Here is a 26625-nt window from a genome sequence, read left to right on the forward strand (position 1 = left end):
GTTCAGTCGGTTGGCAAATATTTGTTCATTAATTTTGTTTATTATTACAGAATATATATTCAGTTTCTTTTAGAATCTGTTATCTTGCTTTTATTTGTTGAACCTCATGTAGAGCACGCTGAAATGCTAAGACATATTAATCAACGATCTGTCAGTCGTAATATTGTGGACTCGTGGGAACTAACTTTGGTATTTTGCCGAAGTGAATAGAACACTACGAGATAGTCTGACTTTATAGAAGCAATGGTTAGGTCAGATTTTGAGTAACTATTTATATATAGTGTATTTTTGATTACCATCGGTGGTTCATCTTGCTATTCGCGGATCGTTCTATTGCCTTTAATAATCAATTAAGTGATTAGATATGTACAAAAAGTCCAAATCCATGTCTCCTCCCTCACCATCAGCTCCCGTCCCCGTCCTATTTTTATTATTTATTTTACGATCTCTGACATATATTACCCTGTCTCCATCAGACGTTACAAGTTTCAGTAAATCTGGTTTCGGTTTAAATTTTAATACATAATTGACGTTTCACTATAATTTAACCATATTTTTCATGAAAAAGAAACAAATTCATCAATACTTTGTTTGGCTAAAATGTTTGGATAGTTACAACACAGGCATTAATAACAATCCATTAACTGTCAAATTTTCGAAATGTGCAATCGAATTTATTAAATTAAGGCAAATATGCCAACTTTACAGGAACCTGCTTTTATTTTGAAATGCTTAATATATTTGTATACCGTATTAAATTGTCTTCCAGGGATAGTTAACGTTATAAAGATTAATGTTATTAAAGATTAAAAAATGTTTTGAACAAAAAAATATAATAATTACATATTACCTATTATACAAAAATTACCAGCAATTGATGGCGGATTTGTAGAATGGCAACATTGTTACTATAAAAGACAAAAAGATTTTGAGGCTGTTTGTAACACTGCAGAAGTCACACGGTCAACAAATATAAAACTTTAGTATCTATTTCAAGGAATACAAAAATGCAACCTTAAGCTAAACGCTCATATAATACTTTTATTTTACGAAGCTTGAAATATCCACTTATTTCGAAATAGTTAATACACATAACGGTGTGTGAGAGTTTATTGAAAAATATCAGTGCAAAATCAATAATTACAAAACAAGCAACTATTCTTGCCAAGCCGTAAGATCCGGTGCTGGAAGTGAATCACACGGCACTCTTGGATTTGATGAATCCGACGGTATATTGAAAGCAATGGCGTGTATGTTGTTATTACCATCAATATTATCACATATCAATTTGGAAAATGTAATTTTTCTTATCTCAGCCAGTTGTTGCTCCGAAAATCCTACCGTACGATCTTGGGTTTCGTACCTAAAATACATATTTGGTATCTGAATTAAACTATCAATATATTTGTAATAACGGTGACGTACCAAAATCGATCGCATTGTTTTAAGCGAGCAAATTGAAGACCAATAATGCAACCAAAAGTGGGCCCAACCAGACCACCAGGTAACTGATTTTCGGTCAATCCACCAGGGAAGAGATCGATGTCGTCCACACTCTCATAAGCTTGTTGTAATTGCTCTATGGCATCCGCAGCCGTTGTGTCTGATAAATCATCGAAGGTGTCCGCACGAGAGTTAAGACAGTATGCGCGATAGTCGTTGTAGGGAGGAATACCGTGATCCCTGGCCCTCTGAATATTTAAAGCAACTAAGTCGACACCAGTGAAGTTTACTCTTGTATTTTCAAACAAATGATTTGTAACTTCGTTCGTAACAAATCGATCTAGATCTTCCATTGGCGTCGAACTGATACCACGGGCTATATCATCGATTATATTCGGCTGAAATCAATGCAATATTAATACGAATAATTTAACTTCAACAAACTACTTACAGCGAACAGTCGGTCGGTTTGGAAGAACGAATCTCTTAATAAAAGTGGAGGATCCACATTTGTGAAATTGTTGTCTAACATTGGAACTCGAGCTCGTAGAAGCGAGTGACCAATTCTATAGGCAGCTGCGGCAAACTCAGTATATGTGTCCGGACTACAATTCGGATCATAATTCACGTAGAATCCGTCATCTAATAGTCTAAGCCCATAATCGTCCAACTGACCGTCACCCAAAATCCTCGGTAAAAATTCGTTGTAAGTGATGTGCTGTAGAATGGCAACAACTATCCTTCTGGTTTCATTAAATCGCTTATCTGCGCTCCAGGATGGGTTTAACGTTTGCAAGGCATCATTTATTCTATTGTGTTCTCTCAAGAAAATCGTGTGCATCATCGACAAACCTGCCTGTTCCGAAGCCCTACCATCTCCGCCATAGAAACATAATCCTGATGCAGATTTGCATTCCACGTTAGTAGTAGTTCTGGGCAAATAATCTTTCGATCCATCACCGAGATCTGACGCGTTTAATCTTCCATTCTCTCCTTTAACCATTTGAAGTACGCAGTTATTCTCGCCGTATATCACTGATCCATCCAAATACGGAGTATTTTGATTGACTTGTTCCCTAGAGCCGAGTGTACTTTGCCCCTGTAAAGTTCTCATAGACGGAAAGCATGCTTGTTCGCCAGTGGTACTATTGAATTGAGGGAAAAAGTCATCATCTGGAGGTATTTGGAACGGGTTACATTCAGGATGCACGGTTTGCTTACTGTCGCAGGGTCTACAGGATGGGATAGATTCCTGAAATCCTTGATTCAGGGGTGTTAAGGTAATATCGTGGTCCAAAAACTGAGCAAACTGCATAATCAACATCGTATAATTGTTACTCAAATGAGAAACATCCGGGTGGACAGTTGTAGAAATTGATCTGGGATTTGGTAGTGGATTGCCACTAGCTGCCGTTATCCTCGGCGCCGAAATGCCTGCGTGAAACAATAATTGTCCAGGTAAGCAATAAAAATTGATGTCGATTAGCCCTACCGTCGTCGTAAGCACTAGATAATAGTCGTCTAAAGTTAGACAAACTAGTTCCCAAGTCAGGTTGGGCCAAATTGTTACAGTATCCGGTGAGGGTTCTATATGGCGAAGTTGCATCGCATGGCCCTGAGTCGCTACAGTTTGTGTCTGTTGCGTATTTGGTAGCGGGAAGCAGATCAGACACGTCTATATTTTTTAGTTCAGATAAAATTTCCGGTCTTTTTGTGTGCCTAGGAATGAAATGATGGCTGTGAAAACAATTCAGTTCATACCCACTTTCATGTTTGCTCACCCCAAGGCGTTTAATATCTCCTTTGAAGCCAACTCGTAAAGTAGCGACGTGTTTGCCCAACGAATTGCGTGTTTATTCGCTTTTCCAAAAGCTGCGGCCGTCGCCTGATGCGATTTTGGATCAAGACCACCACCTGTAATACTATCGTAGGAAAATATTTTCGTAAGAACCGAAAAATGTTGCTAACCTGCTGCCCAAACACGATACTGCATTTTCATCCTTTCTAAATGAGTTTCTTTGGCTTTGGAAATCGCATCCTTGAGGAGATCGTCACTTATAAGACTGCTCTTGCCCTGAGCAATGGTCAGGTTTATAATGGAAAGGATACTGAGCGCCCAGACTAAGGGGCCGCTAAACCTATAAATAATAATTACGTTTTTGCTCACCGAAGCAAGATTTCGCCATCCAGACTGTCAAAAAATTCAAAATCTATAATTTTGTGATGCACTTTGCGGTGAGATTTAGTCTCAATTTCAAATTGTCAATATTTTAAAAAAAAATTGATCATAAAAAATGAAAGTGCCCTGTGGAAATTAGGCTCAAATTACTAGTGAACTCGATTTCTTTACTTCGAAAATGATGTGGCACTAATTTCGGGCATTTAACATTTGCCGCCACATTTATTGAACGTGTCTCACTTTAAGGAGTATTTTTACGGATCATTGACATGTAGGCAGTATGATTATTGTTCTATATTTATTTTGAAATGCGTAGTGAAATGTGTAGGAAATTGAATATAGTTGTATATTGCATCGAGTTTGATAATTATGAAAAAAATTACGGTCCTCTATACTAAAACAGAAAATTATTGTACAAGTTTTATTTGCTACACTTAATAAGTGGCTTCTGAGTAGATTTTTACAAAACAGTTTGAATATACTAGTACCTACAAGGTTCTGAATCCTAATATATTAATACTGATTAATAATTTCTTACCTCCTCATGATTGCTTTATTTCTCCAAATGTGTCGTCGACTAAACTTAGAAATGGTAGCCGAAAACTGGCCTTATATATTGCAAATTTCTAATCTCATCCAGATAAAATCATTGAAACAAAAAAAAAAAATGAAACGGTCTCTCTAATGAGCTGAATAGTCACAAGTGGCGCGTGTCATGTTGGTATCTAGGTGCGTTTAACTTGAGCAACATGCAGCTATAGCCACCGAATGTTTGAATGTCCGTATAGTATTTAATGGTCCGTTTCGTCTTCTACGTTTTCTTGGTATCCACGCATTGCAATAATATAATTTGGATTTTTAGATGTATTTATTTATTTAGACTTAAATTAATTGCCTTAGGTTACAGTCTCGTCGTCTAGAAATATCCTATCTTTCATTTTTTGCAAATAACAAACTGAAGCATCTCAAAAGCGGAAAAACTTAGGTGTTTATAATGAACCTTTGATACTGATTCAAGATATGCACGTAGTGCTGCTTACAAGTTAGGGTTAAATTGAGGACATTTAACTTTAGTTCAAAATAATTAATTCAGCTAAATCCACTAAGAAACGTAAGCGCAAGTGTAATCCCAGCTATCAACTATCAACCAGTTTGAACCGGGATTTCTGATCATAACTTTGTGCATTCACATTACGTGTCGTTATACACGTATTTGGCAAGTAGATGCCCAATGAATTATTAATTCCTTCCGATTATTCCCTTTTATTCAAAAATAAAACACACACACTCTCTGGAAACAATTTAATTTCCGATAGTGTAAAGATTACTATTAATTAATATACTATATACACTAGTAAAATAAATCAATTATAATTTTAATATCTTTCCAAGGGTTTAAGAGAGGATTCAATTTATGCTCTGCACCAGGGTACCAAAATACTTTATGTAACATCTTCATAAATCCAGATCAGGATCCCGAGACTAAAATGACACTTATGAAAATTGTTGGATAACATACCATTAAATCTGAGTTAAGAAAACAGACATATCGTATCTGTTTAGCAGTGACTGAAGAAATCTCTATATTGAATAAATGGTCTTATCTTCCCATATTTCGGTGAAAACATTGTAATGTATTGTTTTTTGTTCACTTGTGAGGGAATTAATTGTTTGTGATTGTGATAGAACAGGTCGCTTTGTTTCGTATTTTGGGTTGCATTTTAATCGATTTTGGACTATGGAAAACGTAATGTCCTATTGGTTTATCAATTATAATCAGAATATTTTTTAATGTTCTTGTAGTATTGTATTTTCCGGCTTGATTTTAATCGCTTTTATATAAAAGCGAGATATATAACTGCACATATATTTTCGTGTTTTAAACTTCAGTCGTAGATAACATTCATATCGTTTTGAAGTGTCCGAAACTGTACCAGGCTTAAAACATGTACATCAATTAACGGAGTTTAATTCATCACTACACTATATATTATAACGTAAGTAAAAATTTAAATCCGTGTAAACTATTTGAGTAACAGAGGCAATGCAACAGCAACATACGTTAATAATAATAATAGTAATTGATTGATGCTAATACGCGTAAACGTTTACACAAATCAATACACACTAAGATAAGACAAAATAAAAATTGAGCACCAACATTTAAATTATAACTACCGATTATCGATTATCGATATTCACTGTTCATTAAAATAAATCTAAAAGTAAAATACAAGGAACATAGGATTAACATACAAACAAATCATAAATATATCGAAAAATTCCTCTATTGAATAGAAAGTCCCCTCTGTTATAAAATTTCTCACTTTTCCTTTCTTTGATAGTGAAATAACAACTATTGAAATTTGGTTGAACAGTTTTTCATTTAGATATTTTGGCACAACCTATCATCGTTTTAGCTTAATGTGAGCAATGTTAACATCATCCCTAATCCTTATGTTATAGTTGCTTATATCTTTGCTCAAGTAAAATTGATCTTCTTGTCTAGGTAAGTATTTAGTGTGAGCGAAAAGCGTCATTAGAGTCCTCTCTAAAAGCCAAACCCGCTATCAGTCAAATCATTCTTCTTTGTGAGGTAAAATCTCTTTTTGCTTATGGCGAAATAATGATAGTAAGTCATGTAACAAAAATTTCATTTTTTTAAATTCTATTTTTAACGCAGTGTGATTAATTCTTAACGGAATAAGCTGGTCAATGCAGATCAAGCACGAAGGCTTTAGCAATTTAGAGTAATTTTGAGCAATTAAATTTTAGGAAAAATTAAAAAATTACCCTTAATTCGGAAATGTCATTTTCTTTCTGACGAGACTGCATTCAGTCGTGATATTGAAAACCTACATGCAAAAATTGAAGGAAAATATCAGTGCCGGTTTTCTTTCAATGTATGGACGGAGATTATAGGAAATAATCTTATAGGAACCTATTTTTTTAAGGATCGCTTAATGGGGAATTGTATTTGCAATTTCTTTAGGAGGAACTACTACCTTTGCCGGAAATAGGTTCGGCGGGCCTTTACCTTGGCCGCCTCGCTCACCAGACCTAAGTCCGATGGACTTCTTCTTTGCGGGCACTTAAAGTCTTTAGTGCATGAAACACCTATAACAGATATCGGATGATTGATTCCCATACTCGTGAAAGGTGAAAGACCTGAGTGGCGGTTAAGATTGTTTGGTTGCTTATACATTTCTATAGAATTTCGGGTTTTTCGTTGGTAAAAGAATTTATTACATTGAAGAATTTTAGTTTTATCGAATTAAATTTTATGTCCGGTTTCGGGATTGTGTTCGGCAACTGCTAATGGGTTTATTTGTCTTAATCTTAAGCTTCTTTCATGTCCTTTGAGCGTGGTTGAGGCTAGTGATGTGACAATGCATTGAGGTATCGGTAAAACGTATGTTTGGGTGTATACAGTTAAATTGGCAAAGAAAATCTCGGAAGGATTCTTGACCATAAAGCCTAATAACATTTACAACAAACATAACTTGAAAAACAGATTTACCACTTTCCTAAAATTCTTCATCTTCAATCCGTAAAAGAGAAAAATATTTTATTGGCAACAGTTCATATTAAACTAATAATACATAAGAATACATAGAATCTAGAATAAAAACAAAAATTATATCGATCATAACACTAAAATTAAGTAGAAGTAAAAAGTTTATCTAAAAAATCCTTATTCTCATTCCAATCCGATATTGGCGAAAATAATAGGTTATTGATTTATTAAGATAATTGACATTACGTTTTTTGCTCTTCATTCAACCTGAATTTGTTTCAGTATCTGATAAATTACAGATATTTACAGATATTTAGTGCTGGTCCGGGATTAATTTATGAAATCTTGGCCATTGTGAAAAACTCATCTCTTCATTATCAGAGTCGCTCATCTTGCTTATTCACCAAGCTAGATCGGTAGGTAATTAGGTATTTTACAGACGGGAGTAGAAAAAATCTTTAATACCATAATAGATGAGATGCGGCAATTTATTTTTAGGAATGCATTCGAGTAGTTTAGTCGAATCTTTCAATCTAGCAAGTTTAACGGGAAAATAGGTTTGTGGATATTTATATATAAAAATTTAATTTAAAATTGTGCTTTATGTCTATCTCCAAGATTATGGATAGGGATATAGATCAAAATAACAGATAATTCGCAGACGGATAGGTGCTTGTGCTCAGAGGTTGATACCTTGCGGCAAAATGTGAAAATTGCTATGCAAAGACATATGTTCCTCTACTAAATATACTATAAGATTGCCTTAAAACTTTATAATATTTTGCGTTCAGTTTAAATTAATTTTTTCCTCTTTAAAAATGCCCAAAACAAAATCATTTTAAACAGCTATACCTATGGTGAAATAATAAGTAACAAATAGCAAAAGATTCAAATGTGCCCCAGAAAAATTGAAATGCTTATAATATTCCTTTGACTAAGTACACGTCACACGAATTGACGCTTTTTCTTAAGTATCCAGGAGTTTACATACATACAAATTATAAGGCCTCCTTTCAATATTATGTCGGTCGACTCTCGTTATACTTATTCCGTTTGAAAAAATTTGGAGATGACATTCTCACTTATTTTCCATTAGCTTCAAAAATATTTATTATTATGTTACACATAATACAAGAAAGTAAATGACATTGTAGAAGAACTAAATATTTGTGAATATATACATTCAAGTGCAGATAATAATTTCTTACTTGTTCATAATATCTCGAAAATTACCTCGGTCAACTAAATTTAAAAATGCTAGAAAATTTGGATTATATTGTATGTCTAATCCTATTGCGGTAATCTTCAAAACGTGCGAAATATTTCGGAATGTTATCAATTCAAAACAGTCATGTTTGTCAAAGCGTTCTTAATTTTGTTCTTTTTTTTATTGCATATAATTTTCAACATTGTTAAAGCTAAGTTTGGGTGAATGACACGCAACCATGAAGCAAAAAGAAAATAATGATATACTTTTTACCTCAACCAAAATAATTTTCTTCAAATGTTAAAAACTTACATTTTGAAAATAAGTGCGTTTGATTTCCAGTGCAATCACCGAGACGCTGTTGTAGTTTTAAGTTTAAACTTATTTTTATTATCACCAACAATACACGAACACATTTATCGTCTTAAAGAAGTTTTCAACGATTACGAAACTCAAATTTCAAAATAAAACCTAACAAATGCGAATTTTTGAGAAAGGAACTTGCATATTTTGGTCCCTTAATTACAAACCCAACCCAGATAAAGTTCAGGGAGTCATTGACTTTCCAGTTCCAAAAAATACAAAAGAAATAAAATCATTCTTAGGATCGGCAGGATATTATCGAAGATTTATCCCTTATTTTGCAAAAATATCAGAACCTTTAAATTGTTAATGACAAAAGGAAATACCATTTAATTTTTATCAAGCTTTTAACAATTTTAAAAAAGCTTTAACTAACCCTCCAATTTTACAATATTCTAATTTTGACGAACCATTTATTCTTACGACAAATGCAAGTTCATGCTATAGGATCTGTATTAGCACAAGGTCAAATAGATAGAGATTTACCAATAGCTTATGCTTCAAGAAAATTAGTCTCAGCCGAAATCAATTATTCAACAGTTGAAAAAGAATTACCAGCTGTAGTACCTGGAAAAATAATTAAAAACGATGAATTATCATGAATTAAAATAAACCAAATACAAAAAATTAACAACTTTAACTAAAAATTATTAAATGAAACTGGTACATCCAAAGATAAAGAACGAAACTTATCAAATAAAACTGAAATCCAAAAAGAGACAACTTGTCCAATGAGTCCTAATGAAATTCAAAATGATTGTGACAGATTTATCGAATTATATCAAACAAAATCACTAATGGATTATTCAAAAATATAATTTTCAAACGAACAATTATTAAATAAAGAACATAAAAACATTATTACTATTTTTCAACAAAGTGAACTTAACACAACAAAATAAATATATCTTCTAAAACGGTAAAAAAACGTGACTATTATATTATTGTTGTCTCGTTTGATAAGGGAATTGCAGTACCAGAATTATTTAAAATACTTTGTAACACTGATCTTAGTGAAAACAAAACGTATTATGTCGAAAACAATATCAACTTGTCTATTCGCGAAATGATATCTTTTATTTTCGCCGATAAAGATTAAAAACTAATCGTTTGTCAAAATGTAGTTACGGACATTGAGAACAAAGATCAGACACCAATAATTATTTATCAAAAACATTGTGGAAAAAGTAATCTTCACCGCGGAATAAATGAAACAATTAGACGAAATAAAGAAAAATATACATTGCAAGGAATGACTAAAGATGTTGAAGACTTTATTGAAGGGTGCGAAATCTGCCAAAAAACTAAAATTAATAGCAAAAATTTAAGAGAACCATTAGTAACTACTTAATTAAATTTTAACAATTCGAGACGAATTAACAAAATTCACTCAAGCTTATCCAATATCTGATAAAAGTTCAAAATCGATAGCAAGTACTATTTTACTAATATTTTCAACTGTAGATCATCCAGAATCAAACGGTTCTTTCGGAAGATTTCATGCAACCTTATTAGAAATGCTTCGAATTTCAAAAATGGAAAATCCAAATGAACATCCGTTTAGTGTATTACCTTATGCAGTAATTTCCTATAATAATTCTGTTAATAAAACACATGGTTTTACCCCATGGTAATTAATATTTGGCCATACGTCAAATAGACCACCGGAGACAGTCTATAATGAAAAAGAATTAGTTACAAAATATGTAAGAGATCTAAATACTCGAATTAAGTATTATTATGATAAAGCAAGAGAAAAAAATGAACAACAAAAACAAAGGTCAAAGGAAAGATTTAATAGACATGTTTCTAAACGACATCAATTTCAAGTAGGAGATAAAGTTTATATCAAAGAATCGCAAATAAAAGGAAAATATGCTAATAAATTTAATGGTCCATTTGAATTAACAGAAATCTTTGAAAATTCAGCTATTGCTCTTAATTTAATAACAGGTGTAAAAACAAGTCAATTTCGACAGATTAAAATCTTTTTATGAAAAAGAAGATAAATATGATATTTCTATGCAAGAAATTGATACTGATTGAAACTTTTCTCTCTTTTCAGATTATTTATCGTTATTACATCAATAGAAGCACAATATAAATTACAACAAATAAAAAATGCCTTAGGAGTTTACTATGAACCCATTAATCGCCTTATCGTTTCCAACGATAAATGGACGCTTTTTGTATATAAGGATACTAAACAATTAAAGAACTCATTTGAAAATAATAATAAAATATTAAACAGCTTACTTAGTTTAGTAACAGCTTCAAATAATCGAATGTATGCCTTCAAAGATGAAGTGCAAACACATTTATCATTACTAACCCAATAATCAAATACGTTAGAAACTAGGTTTTCAGAAATAGAATTTGATGTTTCTATGAGATATGAGTCACATATAAGAAACAAACGTGGTTTAATAAATGCTTTTGGATCTGTGTGGAAATTTATAACGGGGAATTTAGACGCTTCTGATGGAGAATATTATAATGAATGCATTAATAAAATCGAAAAGGATGAACATCAATTTGAAGAGTTAACGAAAAAATAAATACCAGTAACGACATCAGTTATTAAGGATTTTAATGAAACTATAAGAAAATTACAAATTGACGAAGAGACTTTCACCAAGGATATTGAAGAAATTGAGGAATCAATTTATGATATATCGGATAATTTAAAATTTATCGAATCAAAGGTACAAATTTTAGACATATGCGAACAATTAATGGAATCTTTTCTCTTCATTGAAGATAACGAATGATATTTTAAACGCAATTACATTCTCAAAATTTAAGGTTATTCATACTTCAATTATTACTCCAAAATATTTAACCATGTCTTTAAAAACCATGTTGCAAAACTTGAGAAGAAATAGTTTGCCATTTGACATAACTCTTGTTTAAGCATTATTGAATTTAAAGCTTTTCAAACTGAAGATGGATTAGAACCTGAACATTATATGTTGTATAAGATATTTCAAATTCCGGTTCTTGATAATCGAACAGGATTACATCACATTTTATCTGTTTCACAAAAATACATCGCGAAAGGTTATGATTCAGAAATGTACAATCCTATTGAAAGTATAGAAAATTGTAAAAACGCATATTACGCATTATTATGTCAAAATATATTTCATTATCCAATTGATACAAATGCCCAATGCGAAACTCAATCATTTAAAAGTAAATTGTCTCTTCCAAATACTTGTCAAATTGTTTTGTTATATAATATTCAAAAATTAAAAACAAACAAATAGTTAATAAGTGTATCAGAACAATTACCAATTACTATTAAATGCCCACATCATGAACCATGTTCTGAAGGTATTATAGAAAATACAATTCTAACTTTGTATCCTTACTGTAGTTCTTTTATTGGAAATACAAAAGTACAAGCAGATTTAATCAAATTGTCAAATATATCCTATGAAACACAGGCGGTAATCATTCCGTATGATTGTTGTAAAGATTTACCAGAAAAAATAAAATTGCCTAACTTACGACCTTTAAAGTTAAGTAACATTAATTTTGATGAATTAGAAATTACAAAACATAAACTTGATCAATATTCGAAAATTCTAGACCATATAATAAATGAACCTTATATTGAAAAATTTCCACCATGGCTTACTTATTTATCAATTCTATTAATCATTTGCTTAATTATTTTATTTTGTTACTTTAAATGTAAAAATCGTAAAAGACAGTTAGCTATTGGAAGTTTAAACCAACCATCGCCACTACAACCTCCAAAGAATGAAGAAAACATTTTACGAAGATTACCAAGAATTCTCGTAAAAAGAAGACCAAGCATTAGAGTTGGAGAAGCAATAGAAGAAGATGAAGGAGATATCGCTCTGACTCCAATCAAAAATTTAGTATAATTATTTTGTTTTAAAAATTAAAATAACAATTTTTTTTTGAAAAGGGGAGTTGTTATATGGAGTAATTCAATCTGTTTACAACAATCTAACCTTATTATTGAACCTCAAAGTCATTAGTATTGTATTACATTGTCTGCTGAGTAATGCTGACTAAGAAGCGAGTGATTCCTCAACGTTCTAGAACTCTTCGACGCCCACGGTCCAGCTACCTGGCACGCCGCAGGAACAACGGATTTGGGATTTGAGATTTTGGAGTTGGTTATTATTCTGTAATTTTTTAGTTTAAATAAAGTAGTGTTTTAAATTTGTGTTATGTTCTAAAGGAATAGTTTTTAAAAACAAAAACGGTTGGTAAGGAGAGTATAAGACAGCATGCCGGTAAAAATTCGTTGTAAGTGATGTGCTGTAGAATGGCAACAACTATCCTTCTAGTTTCATTAAATCGCTTATCTGCTCTCCAGGATGGATTGAAAGTTTTCAAGACGTCATTTATTCTATTGTGTTCCCTCAAGAAAATCGTGTGCATCATCATCAAACCTGCTTGTTCCGAAGCAGGTTCCACAGAATCATAATTTTGATGTAGATTTGCGTTCCACATTAGTAGTAGTTCTGGGCAAATAGTCATTCGATCCATCTCCGAGATCTGACGCATTTAATCTTCAATTCTCCCCTTTAACCATTTGAAGTACGCAGTTATTCTCTCCCTATGATTGACTTGTTCCCTGGAGCCAAGTGTACTTTGTCCCTGCAAAGTTCTCATAGACGGGGAGCATGCTTGTTCGCCGGTGGTACTATTGAATGGGGACAAGAGTCATGATCTGGAGGTATTTGGAACCGGCTACATTCGGGGTGTACGGTTTGTTTGCTGTCGCAGGGTCTGCAAGATGGAATAGAGTCATCAAATCTTTGATTTTGGGATGTTAAGGTAATATCGTGATCCAAAAACTATGCAAACTCTATAATCAACATCGTATCGTCGTAGAAATAGATCTGGAATTTGGTAGCGGATTTCCACTAGCTGCAGTTATTCTAGGCGCGGAAATGCCTGCATGAAACAATAATCATTCAGTTAAGCAATAAAAATTGATATCTATAAGCCTTACCGTCGTCGTGAGCACTCGGTATCAATCGTCAAAAAGTGGGCAAACTAGTTCCCAAGTCAGGTTGGCCCAGATTGTTACAATATCCGGTTTGAGTTCAATATGGCAAAGATGCATCGCATGGCCCCGAGTCGCTACAATTTGAGTCTATTGCGTATTTGGTAGCCGGAAGCAGATCAGATACGTCTATATTTTTTATTTCAGATAAAATTTCTGGTCTTCTTGTGAAAACAATTCAAAACAATTCATACCAACACTCTTGTTTGTTCACCCCTCACGTTTAATACTTCCTTATTCGCATTGCCAAAAGCTGCGACCGTTGCTGATGCTATTTTGGGTCAAGATCACCGCCTGTAATTTTACCGTCGGAAATATGCTCGTGAGCATCAGAAAATGTAGCTAACCTGCTGCCCAAACGCGATATTGCATTTTCATCCTTTCCAAATGAGTTTCTTTGACTTTTGAAACTGCGTCCTTGAGGAGATCGTCACTTATGCTCTGAGCGACTGTCAGGTTTATACAGGAAAGGAAACAGAGCGCCCTCACTGTGTCGGGTGCTCGTCCATGGAGGTTGATGGGCCCGTCGCGGAGGCAGCGCTCGCGGTTTCCTTGGAGGAGACCTCCGAAGGGCCCTCCGAGGAAGAGAGAACCGAGGAGGAATCTCGGTTGGAGGTGGACCGGGATTCCCACCAGGGTCCACCAGTAGTATTCCCATAACAACACCTTCACGGCGATACTACAAATTAACCTGCAACACAGCAGGCCTACAAGGACTCGCTTATGCAGGAAAATTTCGGAGGACGGTACATCCATTGTACTGATCCTAGAGCCCTGGATTGTAAAATCAAGGGTTAGGGGGTTATCTCTGAGAGGGTCGACGCTGCATAGTGTCGACTCCTCAGGAGACGATTCCAGGGCCTGCATACTAACCATGGGGCTGGAGGCCTTTTTCTTAAGGGACAAGGCTTCCAGGGATCTGATTCCAATTCTGGTCAGATCCAACACTCGCGACGGCGTGAAGTAGTGGTCGTCTCTGCGTATTTTCCAGGCGACCGCAGCTGTCCTCGGGTGGAGATCAGGGACTTGGTCTCCTACTGTGAGGAGGCGAATCTTTCTCTTTTGATGGGCTGCGATAGCAATGCTCACCACGTTTTGGGAGGCAACGCGGCGACCAATCGTAGAAGGGAGATCTAGTGGAGTTCATGGCCTCGGCAGGGCTGCAGGTGGCCAACAGAGACCCACATTTTTCACGACAGGTCGGAGCTGGGTTTCAGACTTGACACTCTGTACCAGGGCTCTGCTCCCTAAAATAACTGAGTGGTGTGTCTGTGTGGAGGACTCTATGTCGGATCATAGATATATCACCACAATACTCTTTGATCAAGGACCAGAATTTGAAAATAATTTATTCAAAGAATTTTGTCAATTATTCTGTCTCGAAATTCATCACACTACCCCTTCTAACCACACAGATGAAACGCCGGAAAATTTAATTACTTTCGCGTATTGGTTCCACAACCGGTTATTCTCCTTTTTCTATACCCTACGATCCCTATTTAAACGAACGACAATGAGCGAGAAACGAAGAAGTAAATTAATTCGCTTCCATCGAAGTGTCTGCAAAATCACCAGAATTAAAGCGCACAAACTGTGCGCACTAGATAAATCAAACGACTTAGAAAGAAACCTTCTTTCTAGCTTCCTGATCTTGGCCCAACATGACCAACCGAACCCAAGCACTTCTCTCCAAGAAGCTACCGGATAATGGATATTATGAAGAAGACGTCACGCCATCCCTATCATAAACATATATGTCATAATATATTCACTTCAGTTTAGGTAATATTCAATTTACGTTGACTAAGCTGTGTAGTAATTTTTTAACTGTTGGTCCTATAGTATATTCACAAAATAATAATTTATTCTTGATCAACCTCAATTACGCGACACCTGTGCAACGCATGCAACGTTGAATGATTGTGAAATATACAACGTCAATCGTAAAAAACGAGGTTTAATCAACTTCATAGGAACTGGTAACAAATTTATTACCGGCAATCTAGACAATATTAATCTAGAAACAATTAGTGACGGAGAATCAGCCTAAATCGCTGCGGAATATTAACGACCTAAGTTGATTGGCACGAAATATTGAACATAAATTTAACGAAAACATAAATGTTTTAAATTTAAATGCAGATAAGATTCTTTGTAAATTCACGGAAATGAAAACTGAAATAAATTCGTTGTTTCTATTGCAGAACCTCTACTTCGAAATAACTAACCTTAATCGGTATTGGGAATAAATGTTAAGCACTATCTCTTTTGTAATTTATATAACGCAACAAGCAGAAAAAATCTGGCAATGTTTAAGATTGATCAATTTTCAGAACAGGTCTAATGATTTTATCGGATATGGCAATTCTCGCTTTAAAAATAAAAATCTTTAAACCCAGCACTTAAATTAAATTAAAAATATTGTTTACCCATTACCGATTAACGAATCCAAAATACTGGTTACCAAGAGCAAATACTATTTTGACAATCTATGTTATAATAATGGTAAATAAATAAATTCTAGGTGGATATGTTGTGGACTGCACAGCTGCCACTTGCCCACTGACTCCCAATATGCCACAGGCCGAAACAATTTTCAAGGGCATTCTATGACATATAAGAACGTCTTACTTTTCTGCACTAAAACTTCGGAAACCCTTTATGAAAATAGCATTAAATTTCAGAAGGTTTCGCTCCCAGAATGTTACATCATTCAAAGCCAATGTGATGGAATAACAAATCAGTATAAATATGCATTAAGGATCAACAACGTCTCCCTTCTCTTCTGGAGATAATGAAAATTCCAGAAAACAAGTAAGTCGTCGGTGGATCAAAATCTTAGAGTCGGCATTATTTGTAAAACCTTCATTTATCAAAAATTTTAATTTTCTTGAGGTAAAAGTGGGGAGATTAAGGAGTCCTGTCTCGCCATATTCAAGTGCAATATTGCATTGTACTTTCTGTTGTTCACTTGTGAAGGAATTGTCTGTGGTGACTTGTCACGGAATAGGTCACTTTATTTTGAGTTGAATTTTAATCACTTTTGAACTGTGGAGTGCGTAATGTCCAATGGGTGTTCCAAATAAAATATCAAAATTTTTGAACGCCCTTGTAATATTAGATTTTCCGTTGCATATATTTACATATTCTTTTACACGTGTATTTTAATCGTCAGTCATTCATATCGTTTTAAATTGTCCCAGAGTTCACCTGACGTTTGATTTTTTGTTATGCTAACAACAAAAATAACACAAGTACTTAAGTAGTCCAAATAATGGATTTATATTACGAAAGTGTTATCGGTGCAAACCTAGATAATAATTTGAAAAATAATTTGAAAGTAATTTAAATATCCGTTTTAAGTAACAGAGGCAACGTCATTTCTTCCTGAAACCAGCTGCATACCTTAACACGAACATTGTTTAGAGACACATAACATTAAAATAAATCTAAAACTAAAATCCAGAGAAATTGTTTACATAGTGCTGGTCAAAATTGCTCTATTGAATAGAATACATTAGGATATATTAGAAATCTCCACTCGATTTTTAAACCTATTCGTTGATAATAGCCTGGCATCGCTTTAGCCTACAATAAGTATACCATCCCTTCTCCCTCTCTAACCAATATCGATCTTCTTGAGCTTTTATACAGAGCAGAGTCTTAAAGATATAGACTGACTGAAAGGTGAGTATTTTGTGTGAAAAAAAGCGCCTCTACTTCGTCCCCGCACAAAAATTGCAATTGCGGGTTCACTAATGGGAGTTGATTTATATAAATGACAACTAATATTGAACTCTGGGGTATACCCACAACTATCGTTCTCTCTCGGCACTAGAACTCGATAAATATTTCTTTTTCATTTTGCACACATTTATACAGTTAAAGATTATCATAACTTAACTATACAGGGATCTACTTTGTATTTTAGGATTTTGAATAGTTTTCAGCTTGAATTGCTCTGATTAATCGAAAAGCAAAGTGTTTGCTTCGAAAGTGATATTATTATATTGTAATACTATCTTATAAGATTTGTCGGCTCGGCTTAAAAACAAGTGTGAAAGCTGGAGTTAGAAATCATATTCAATTATAGTTAACAGTTCAGTCGGTTGGCAAATATTTGTTCATTAATTTTGTTTATTATTACAGAATATATATTCAGTTTCTTTTAGAATCTGTTATCTTGCTTTTATTTGTTGAACCTCATGTAGAGCACGCTGAAATGCTAAGACATATTAATCAACGATCTGTCAGTCGTAATATTGTGGACTCGTGGGAACTAACTTTGGTATTTTGCCGAAGTGAATAGAACACTACGAGATAGTCTGACTTTATAGAAGCAATGGTTAGGTCAGATTTTGAGTAACTATTTATATATAGTGTATTTTTGATTACCATCGGTGGTTCATCTTGCTATTCGCGGATCGTTCTATTGCCTTTAATAATTAATTAAGTGATTAGATATGTACAAAAAGTCCAAATCCATGTCTCCTCCCTCACCATCAGCTCCCGTCCCCGTCCTATTTTTATTATTTATTTTACGATCTCTGACATATATTACCCTGTCTCCATCAGACGTTACAAGTTTCAGTAAATCTGGTTTCGGTTTAAATTTTAATACATAATTGACGTTTCACTATAATTTAACCATATTTTTCATGAAAAAGAAACAAATTCATCAATACTTTGTTTGGCTAAAATGTTTGGATAGTTACAACACAGGCATTAATAACAATCCATTAACTGTCAAATTTTCGAAATGTGCAATCGAATTTATTAAATTAAGGCAAATATGCCAACTTTACAGGAACCTGCTTTTATTTTGAAATGCTTAATATATTTGTATACCGTATTAAATTGTCTTCCAGGGATAGTTAACGTTATAAAGATTAATGTTATTAAAGATTAAAAAATGTTTTGAACAAAAAAATATAATAATTACATATTACCTATTATACAAAAATTACCAGCAATTGATGGCGGATTTGTAGAAAATTTAGAATTAATGCAGCTTTTCTGCAGCAATGGCAACATTGTTACTATAAAAGACAAAAAGATTTTGAGGCTGTTTGTAACACTGCAGAAGTCACACGGTCAACAAATATAAAACTTTAGTATCTATTTCAAGGAATACAAAAATGCAACCTTAAGCTAAACGCTCATATAATACTTTTATTTTACGAAGCTTGAAATATCCACTTATTTCGAAATAGTTAATGAATACACATTACATAACGGTGTGTGAGAGTTTATTGAAAAATATCAGTGCAAAATCAATAATTACAAAACAAGCAACTATTCTTGCCAAGCCGTAAGATCCGGTGCTGGAAGTGAATCACACGGCACTCTTGGATTTGATGAATCCGACGGTATATTGAAAGCAATGGCGTGTATGTTGTTATTACCATCAATATTATCACATATCAATTTGGAAAATGTAATTTTTCTTATCTCAGCCAGTTGTTGCTCCGAAAATCCTACCGTACGATCTTGGGTTTCGTACCTAAAATACATATTTGGTATCTGAATTAAACTATCAATATATTTGTAATAACGGTGACGTACCAAAATCGATCGCATTGTTTTAAGCGAGCAAATTGAAGACCAATAATGCAACCAAAAGTGGGCCCAACCAGACCACCAGGTAACTGATTTTCGGTCAATCCACCAGGGAAGAGATCGATGTCGTCCACACTCTCATAAGCTTGTTGTAATTGCTCTATGGCATCCGCAGCCGTTGTGTCTGATAAATCATCGAAGGTGTCCGCACGAGAGTTAAGACAGTATGCGCGATAGTCGTTGTAGGGAGGAATACCGTGATCCCTGGCCCTCTGAATATTTAAAGCAACTAAGTCGACACCAGTGAAGTTTACTCTTGTATTTTCAAACAAATGATTTGTAACTTCGTTCGTAACAAATCGATCTAGATCTTCCATTGGCGTCGAACTGATACCACGGGCTATATCATCGATTATATTCGGCTGAAATCAATGCAATATTAATACGAATAATTTAACTTCAACAAACTACTTACAGCGAACAGTCGGTCGGTTTGGAAGAACGAATCTCTTAATAAAAGTGGAGGATCCACATTTGTGAAATTGTTGTCTAACATTGGAACTCGAGCTCGTAGAAGCGAGTGACCAATTCTATAGGCAGCTGCGGCAAACTCAGTATATGTGTCCGGACTACAATTCGGATCATAATTCACGTAGAATCCGTCATCTAATAGTCTAAGTCCATAATCGTCCAACTGACCGTCACCCAAAATCCTCGGTAAAAATTCGTTGTAAGTGATGTGCTGTAGAATGGCAACAACTATCCTTCTGGTTTCATTAAATCGCTTATCTGCGCTCCAGGATGGGTTTAACGTTTGCAAGGCATCATTTATTCTATTGTGTTCTCTCAAGAAAATCGTGTGCATCATCGACAAACCTGCCTGTTCCGAAGCCCTACCATCTCCGCCATAGAAACATAATCCTGATGCAGATTTGCATTCCACGTTAGTAGTAGTTCTGGGCAAATAATCTTTCGATCCATCACCGAGATCTGACGCGTTTAATCTTCCATTCTCTCCTTTAACCATTTGAAGTACGCAGTTATTCTCGCCGTATATCACTGATCCATCCAAATACGGAGTATTTTGATTGACTTGTTCCCTAGAGCCGAGTGTACTTTGCCCCTGTAAAGTTCTCATAGACGGAAAGCATGCTTGTTCGCCAGTGGTACTATTGAATTGAGGGAAAAAGTCATCATCTGGAGGTATTTGGAACGGGTTACATTCAGGATGCACGGTTTGCTTACTGTCGCAGGGTCTACAGGATGGGATAGATTCCTGAAATCCTTGATTCAGGGGTGTTAAGGTAATATCGTGGTCCAAAAACTGAGCAAACTGCATAATCAACATCGTATAATTGTTACTCAAATGAGAAACATCCGGGTGGACAGTTGTAGAAATTGATCTGGGATTTGGTAGTGGATTGCCACTAGCTGCCGTTATCCTCGGCGCCGAAATGCCTGCGTGAAACAATAATTGTCCAGGTAAGCAATAAAAATTGATGTCGATTAGCCCTACCGTCGTCGTAAGCACTAGATAATAGTCGTCTAAAGTTAGACAAACTAGTTCCCAAGTCAGGTTGGGCCAAATTGTTACAGTATCCGGTGAGGGTTCTATATGGCGAAGTTGCATCGCATGGCCCTGAGTCGCTACAGTTTGTGTCTGTTGCGTATTTGGTAGCGGGAAGCAGATCAGACACGTCTATATTTTTTAGTTCAGATAAAATTTCCGGTCTTTTTGTGTGCCTAGGAATGAAATGATGGCTGTGAAAACAATTCAGTTCATACCCACTTTCATGTTTGCTCACCCCAAGGCGTTTAATATCTCCTTTGAAGCCAACTCGTAAAGTAGCGACGTGTTTGCCCAACGAATTGCGTGTTTATTCGCTTTTCCAAAAGCTGCGGCCGTCGCCTGATGCGATTTTGGATCAAGACCACCACCTGTAATTCTATCGTAGGAAAATATTTTCGTAAGAACCGAAAAATGTTGCTAACCTGCTGCCCAAACACGATACTGCATTTTCATCCTTTCTAAATGAGTTTCTTTGGCTTTGGAAATCGCATCCTTGAGGAGATCGTCACTTATAAGACTGCTCTTGCCCTGAGCAATGGTCAGGTTTATAATGGAAAGGATACTGAGCGCCCAGACTAAGGGGCCGCTAAACCTATAAATAATAATTACGTTTTTGCTCACCGAAGCAAGATTTCGCCATCCAGACTGTCAAAAAATTCAAAATCTATAATTTTGTGATGCACTTTGCGGTGAGATTTAGTCTCAATTTCAAATTGTCAATATTTTAAAAAAAAATTGATCATAAAAAATGAAAGTGCCCTGTGGAAATTAGGCTCAAATTACTAGTGAACTCGATTTCTTTACTTCGAAAATGATGTGGCACTAATTTCGGGCATTTAACATTTGCCGCCACATTTATTGAACGTGTCTCACTTTAAGGAGTATTTTTACGGATCATTGACATGTAGGCAGTATGATTATTGTTCTATATTTACTTTGAAATGCGTAGTGAAATGTGTAGGAAATTGAATATAGTTGTATATTGCATCGAGTTTGATAATTATGAAAAAAATTACGGTCCTCTATACTAAAACAGAAAATTATTGTACAAGTTTTATTTGCTACACTTAATAAGTGGCTTCTGAGTAGATTTTTACAAAACAGTTTGAATATACTAGTACCTACAAGGTTCTGAATCCTAATATATTAATACTGATTAATAATTTCTTACCTCCTCATGATTGCTTTATTTCTCCAAATGTGTCGTCGACTAAACTTAGAAATGGTAGCCGAAAACTGGCCTTATATATTGCAAATTTCTAATCTCATCCAGATAAAATCATTGAAACAAAAAAAAAATGAAACGGTCTCTCTAATGAGCTGAATAGTCACAAGTGGCGCGTGTCATGTTGGTATCTAGGTGCGTTTAACTTGAGCAACATGCAGCTATAGCCACCGAATGTTTGAATGTCCGTATAGTATTTAATGGTCCGTTTCGTCTTCTACGTTTTCTTGGTATCCACGCATTGCAATAATATAATTTGGATTTTTAGATGTATTTATTTATTTAGACTTAAATTAATTGCCTTAGGTTACAGTCTCGTCGTCTAGAATTATCCTATCTTTCATTTTTTGCAAATAACAAACTGAAGCATCTCAAAAGCGGAAAAACTTAGGTGTTTATAATGAACCTTTGATACTGATTCAAGATATGCACGTAGTGCTCCTTACAAGTTAGGGTTAAATTGAGGACATTTAACTTTAGTTCAAAATAATTAATTCAGCTAAATCCACTAAGAAACGTAAGCGCAAGTGTAATCCCAGCTATCAACTATCAACCAGTTTGAACCGGGATTTCTGATCATAACTTTGTGCATTCACATTACGTGTCGTTATACACGTATTTGGCAAGTAGATGCCCAATGAATTATTAATTCCTTCCGATTATTCCCTTTTATTCAAAAATAAAACACACACACTCTCTGGAAACAATTTAATTTCCGATAGTGTAAAGATTACTATTAATTAATATACTATATACACTAGTAAAATAAATCAATTATAATTTTAATATCTTTCCAAGGGTTTAAGAGAGGATTCAATTTATGCTCTGCACCAGGGTACCAAAATACTTTATGTAACATCTTCATAAATCCAGATCAGGATCCCGAGACTAAAATGACACTTATGAAAATTGTTGGATAACATACCATTAAATCTGAGTTAAGAAAACAGACATATCGTATCTGTTTAGCAGTGACTGAAGAAATCTCTATATTGAATAAATGGTCTTATCTTCCCATATTTCGGTGAAAACATTGTAATGTATTGTTTTTTGTTCACTTGTGAGGGAATTAATTGTTTGTGATTGTGATAGAACAGGTCGCTTTGTTTCGTATTTTGGGTTGCATTTTAATCGATTTTGGACTATGGAAAACGTAATGTCCTATTGGTTTATCAATTATAATCAGAATATTTTTTAATGTTCTTGTAGTATTGTATTTTCCGGCTTGATTTTAATCGCTTTTATATAAAAGCGAGATATATAACTGCACATATATTTTCGTGTTTTAAACTTCAGTCGTAGATAACATTCATATCGTTTTGAAGTGTCCGAAACTGTACCAGGATTAAAACATGTACATCAATTAACGGAGTTTAATTCATCACTACACTATATATTATAACGTAAGCAAAAATTTAAATCCGTGTAAACTATTTGAGTAACAGAGGCAATGCAACAGCAACATACGTTAATAATAATAATAGTAATTGATTGATGCTAATACGCGTAAACGTTTACACAAATCAATACACACTAAGATAAGACAAAATAAAAATTGAGCACCAACATTTAAATTATAATTACCGATTATCGATTATCGATATTCACTGTTCATTAAAATAAATCTAAAAGTAAAATACAAGGAACATAGGATTAACATACAAACAAATCATAAATATATCGAAAAATTCCTCTATTGAATAGAAAGTCCCCTCTGTTATAAAATTTCTCACTTTTCCTTTCTTTGATAGTGAAATAACAACTATTGAAATTTGGTTGAACAGTTTTTCATTTAGATATTTTGGCACAACCTATCATCGTTTTAGCTTAATGTGAGCAATGTTAACATCATCCCTAATCCTTGTGTTATAGTTGCTTATATCTTTGCTCAAGTAAAATTGATCTTCTTGTCTAGGTAAGTATTTAGTGTGAGCGAAAAGCGTCATTAGAGTCCTCTCTAAAAGCCAAACCCGCTATCAGTCAAATCATTCTTTTTTGTGAGGTTAAACTCTCTTTTTGCTTATGGCGAAATAATGATAGTAAGTCATGTAACAAAAATTTCATTTTTTTAAATTCTATTTTTAACGCAGTGTGATTAATTCTCAACGGAATAAGCTGGTCAATGCAGATCAAGCACGACGGCTTTAGCAATTTAGAGTAATTTTGAGCAATTAAATTTTAGGAAAAATTAAAAAATTACCCTTAATTCGGAAATGTCATTTTCTTTCTGACGAGACTGCATTCAGTCGTGATATTGAAAACCTACATGCAAAAATTGAAGGAAAATATCAGTGCCGGTTTTCTTTCAATGTATGGACGGAGATTATAGGAAATAATCTTATAGGAACCTATTTTTTTAAGGATCGCTTAATGGGGAATTGTATTTGCAATTTCTTTAGGAGGAACTACTACCTTTGCCGGAAATAGGTTCGGCGGGCCTTTACCTTGGCCGCCTCGCTCACCAGACCTAAGTCCGATGGACTTCTTCTTTGCGGGCACTTAAAGTCTTTAGTGCATGAAACACCTATAACAGATATCGGATGATTGATTCCCATACTCGTGAAAGGTGAAAGACCTGAGTGGCGGTTAAGATTGTTTGGTTGCTTATACATTTCTATAGAATTTCGGGTTTTTCGTTGGTAAAAGAATTTATTACATTGAAGAATTTTAGTTTTATCGAATTAAATTTTATGTCCGGTTTCGGGATTGTGTTCGGCAACTGCTAATGGGTTTATTTGTCTTAATCTTAAGCTTCTTTCATGTCCTTTGAGCGTGGTTGAGGCTAGTGATGTGACAATGCATTGAGGTATCGGTAAAACGTATGTTTGGGTGTATACAGTTAAATTGGCAAAGAAAATCTCGGAAGGATTCTTGACCATAAAGCCTAATAACATTTACAACAAACATAACTTGAAAAACAGATTTACCACTTTCCTAAAATTCTTCATCTTCAATCCGTAAAAGAGAAAAATATTTTATTGGCAACAGTTCATATTAAACTAATAATACATAAGAATACATAGAATCTAGAATAAAAACAAAAATTATATCGATCATAACACTAAAATTAAGTAGAAGTAAAAAGTTTATCTAAAAAATCCTTATTCTCATTCCAATCCGATATTGGCGAAAATAATAGGTTATTGATTTATTAAGATAATTGACATTACGTTTTTTGCTCTTCATTCAACCTGAATTTGTTTCAGTATCTGATAAATTACAGATATTTACAGATATTTAGTGCTGGTCCGGGATTAATTTATGAAATCTTGGCCATTGTGAAAAACTCATCTCTTCATTATCAGAGTCGCTCATCTTGCTTATTCACCAAGCTAGATCGGTAGGTAATTAGGTATTTTACAGACGGGAGTAGAAAAAATCTTTAATACCATAATAGATGAGATGCGGCAATTTATTTTTAGGAATGCATTCGAGTAGTTTAGTCGAATCTTTCAATCTAGCAAGTTTAACGGGAAAATAGGTTTGTGGATATTTATATATAAAAATTTAATTTAAAATTGTGCTTTATGTCTATCTCCAAGATTATGGATAGGGATATAGATCAAAACAACAGATAATTCGCAGACGGATAGGTGCTTGTGCTCAGAGGTTGATACCTTGCGGCAAAATGTGAAAATTGCTATGCAAAGACATATGTTCCTCTACTAAATATACTATAAGATTGCCTTAAAACTTTATAATATTTTGCGTTCAGTTTAAATTAATTTTTTCCTCTTTAAAAATGCCCAAAACAAAATCATTTTAAACAGCTATACCTATGGTGAAATAATAAGTAACAAATAGCAAAAGATTCAAATGTGCCCCAGAAAAATTGAAATGCTTATAATATTCCTTTGACTAAGTACACGTCACACGAATTGACGCTTTTTCTTAAGTATCCAGGAGTTTACATATATACAAATTATAAGGCCTCCTTTCAATATTATGTCCGTTGACTCTCGTTATACTTATTCCGTTTGAAAAAATTTGGAGATGACATTCTCACTTATTTTCCATTAGCTTCAAAAATATTTATTATTATGTTACACATAATACAAGAAAGTAAATGACATTGTAGAAGAACAAAATATTTGTGAATATATACATTCAAGTGCAGATAATAATTTCTTACTTGTTCATAATATCTCGAAAATTACCTCGGTCAACTAAATTTAAAAATGCTAGAAAATTTGGATTATATTGTATGTCTAATCCTATTGCGGTAATCTTCAAAACGTGCGAAATATTTCGGAATGTTATCAATTCAAAACAGTCATGTTTGTCAAAGCGTTCTTAATTTTGTTCTTTTTTTTATTGCATATAATTTTCAACATTGTTAAAGCTAAGTTTGGGTGAATGACACGCAACCATGAAGCAAAAAGAAAATAATGATATACTTTTTACCTCAACCAAAATAATTTTCTTCAAATGTTAAAAACTTACATTTTGAAAATAAGTGCGTTTGATTTCCAGTGCAATCACCGAGACGCTGTTGTAGTTTTAAGTTTA

General features: G+C 34.1%; 2 protein-coding genes and 1 long non-coding RNA gene across 5 annotated transcripts; all 3 read right to left on the reverse strand.

The window, feature by feature from the left end:
* Positions 1 to 1101: 1101 nt before the first annotated feature.
* LOC132699432 (chorion peroxidase-like) lies at positions 1102 to 8531 on the reverse strand. Of its 2 annotated transcripts, none has more exons than XM_060666132.1 (7): positions 8348 to 8531; positions 3412 to 3581; positions 3225 to 3357; positions 2936 to 3162; positions 1895 to 2877; positions 1426 to 1841; positions 1102 to 1363 (listed from the first exon to the last, which is right to left on the reverse strand). In XM_060666132.1, the coding sequence occupies exons 1-7, from the start codon at positions 8353 to 8355 to the stop codon at positions 1156 to 1158; spliced, it is 2145 nt and encodes a 714-aa protein (XP_060522115.1). In that variant the 5' UTR covers positions 8356 to 8531; the 3' UTR covers positions 1102 to 1155. The 2 variants fall into 2 exon arrangements, with proteins under 2 accessions (XP_060522115.1, XP_060522116.1); XM_060666133.1 differs by lacking the exon at positions 8348 to 8531 and adding an exon at positions 4161 to 4189.
* A 3237-nt stretch (positions 8532 to 11768) lies between these two features.
* On the reverse strand, positions 11769 to 14249 carry LOC132699630 (uncharacterized). Its single transcript, XR_009618527.1, has 3 exons — positions 14110 to 14249; positions 13709 to 14056; positions 11769 to 13650 (listed from the first exon to the last, which is right to left on the reverse strand). It is a non-coding gene; the product is annotated as an uncharacterized LOC132699630 (long non-coding RNA).
* A 4755-nt stretch (positions 14250 to 19004) lies between these two features.
* LOC132699433 (chorion peroxidase-like) lies at positions 19005 to 26419 on the reverse strand. Of its 2 annotated transcripts, none has more exons than XM_060666134.1 (7): positions 26249 to 26419; positions 21314 to 21483; positions 21127 to 21259; positions 20838 to 21064; positions 19797 to 20779; positions 19328 to 19743; positions 19005 to 19265 (listed from the first exon to the last, which is right to left on the reverse strand). In XM_060666134.1, the coding sequence occupies exons 1-7, from the start codon at positions 26254 to 26256 to the stop codon at positions 19058 to 19060; spliced, it is 2145 nt and encodes a 714-aa protein (XP_060522117.1). In that variant the 5' UTR covers positions 26257 to 26419; the 3' UTR covers positions 19005 to 19057. The 2 variants fall into 2 exon arrangements, with proteins under 2 accessions (XP_060522117.1, XP_060522118.1); XM_060666135.1 differs by lacking the exon at positions 26249 to 26419 and adding an exon at positions 22063 to 22428.
* Between the last annotated feature and the right edge of the window lie 206 nt (positions 26420 to 26625).

The sequence above is a fragment of the Cylas formicarius genome, unplaced genomic scaffold, assembly GCF_029955315.1.
Source record: "Cylas formicarius isolate icCylForm1 unplaced genomic scaffold, icCylForm1.1 PGA_scaffold_3__17_contigs__length_32017465, whole genome shotgun sequence".
NCBI classification, from domain to species: Eukaryota; Metazoa; Arthropoda; class Insecta; order Coleoptera; family Brentidae; genus Cylas; species Cylas formicarius.

Bases quoted from the DNA above. Each gene is read 5' to 3' on its own strand.
- LOC132699433 (XM_060666134.1), bottom strand. The intron at 21,260-21,313 runs GTTAGCAACATT...ATAGAATTACAG, and splicing joins GTATCGTGTTTGGGCAGCAG to GTGGTGGTCTTGATCCAAAA. The intron at 20,780-20,837 runs GTAGGGCTAATC...TGTTTCACGCAG, and splicing joins ATCTAGTGCTTACGACGACG to GCATTTCGGCGCCGAGGATA.
- LOC132699432 (XM_060666132.1), bottom strand. The intron at 2,878-2,935 runs GTAGGGCTAATC...TGTTTCACGCAG, and splicing joins ATCTAGTGCTTACGACGACG to GCATTTCGGCGCCGAGGATA. The intron at 1,364-1,425 runs GTACGTCACCGT...TATGTATTTTAG, and splicing joins AAACAATGCGATCGATTTTG to GTACGAAACCCAAGATCGTA.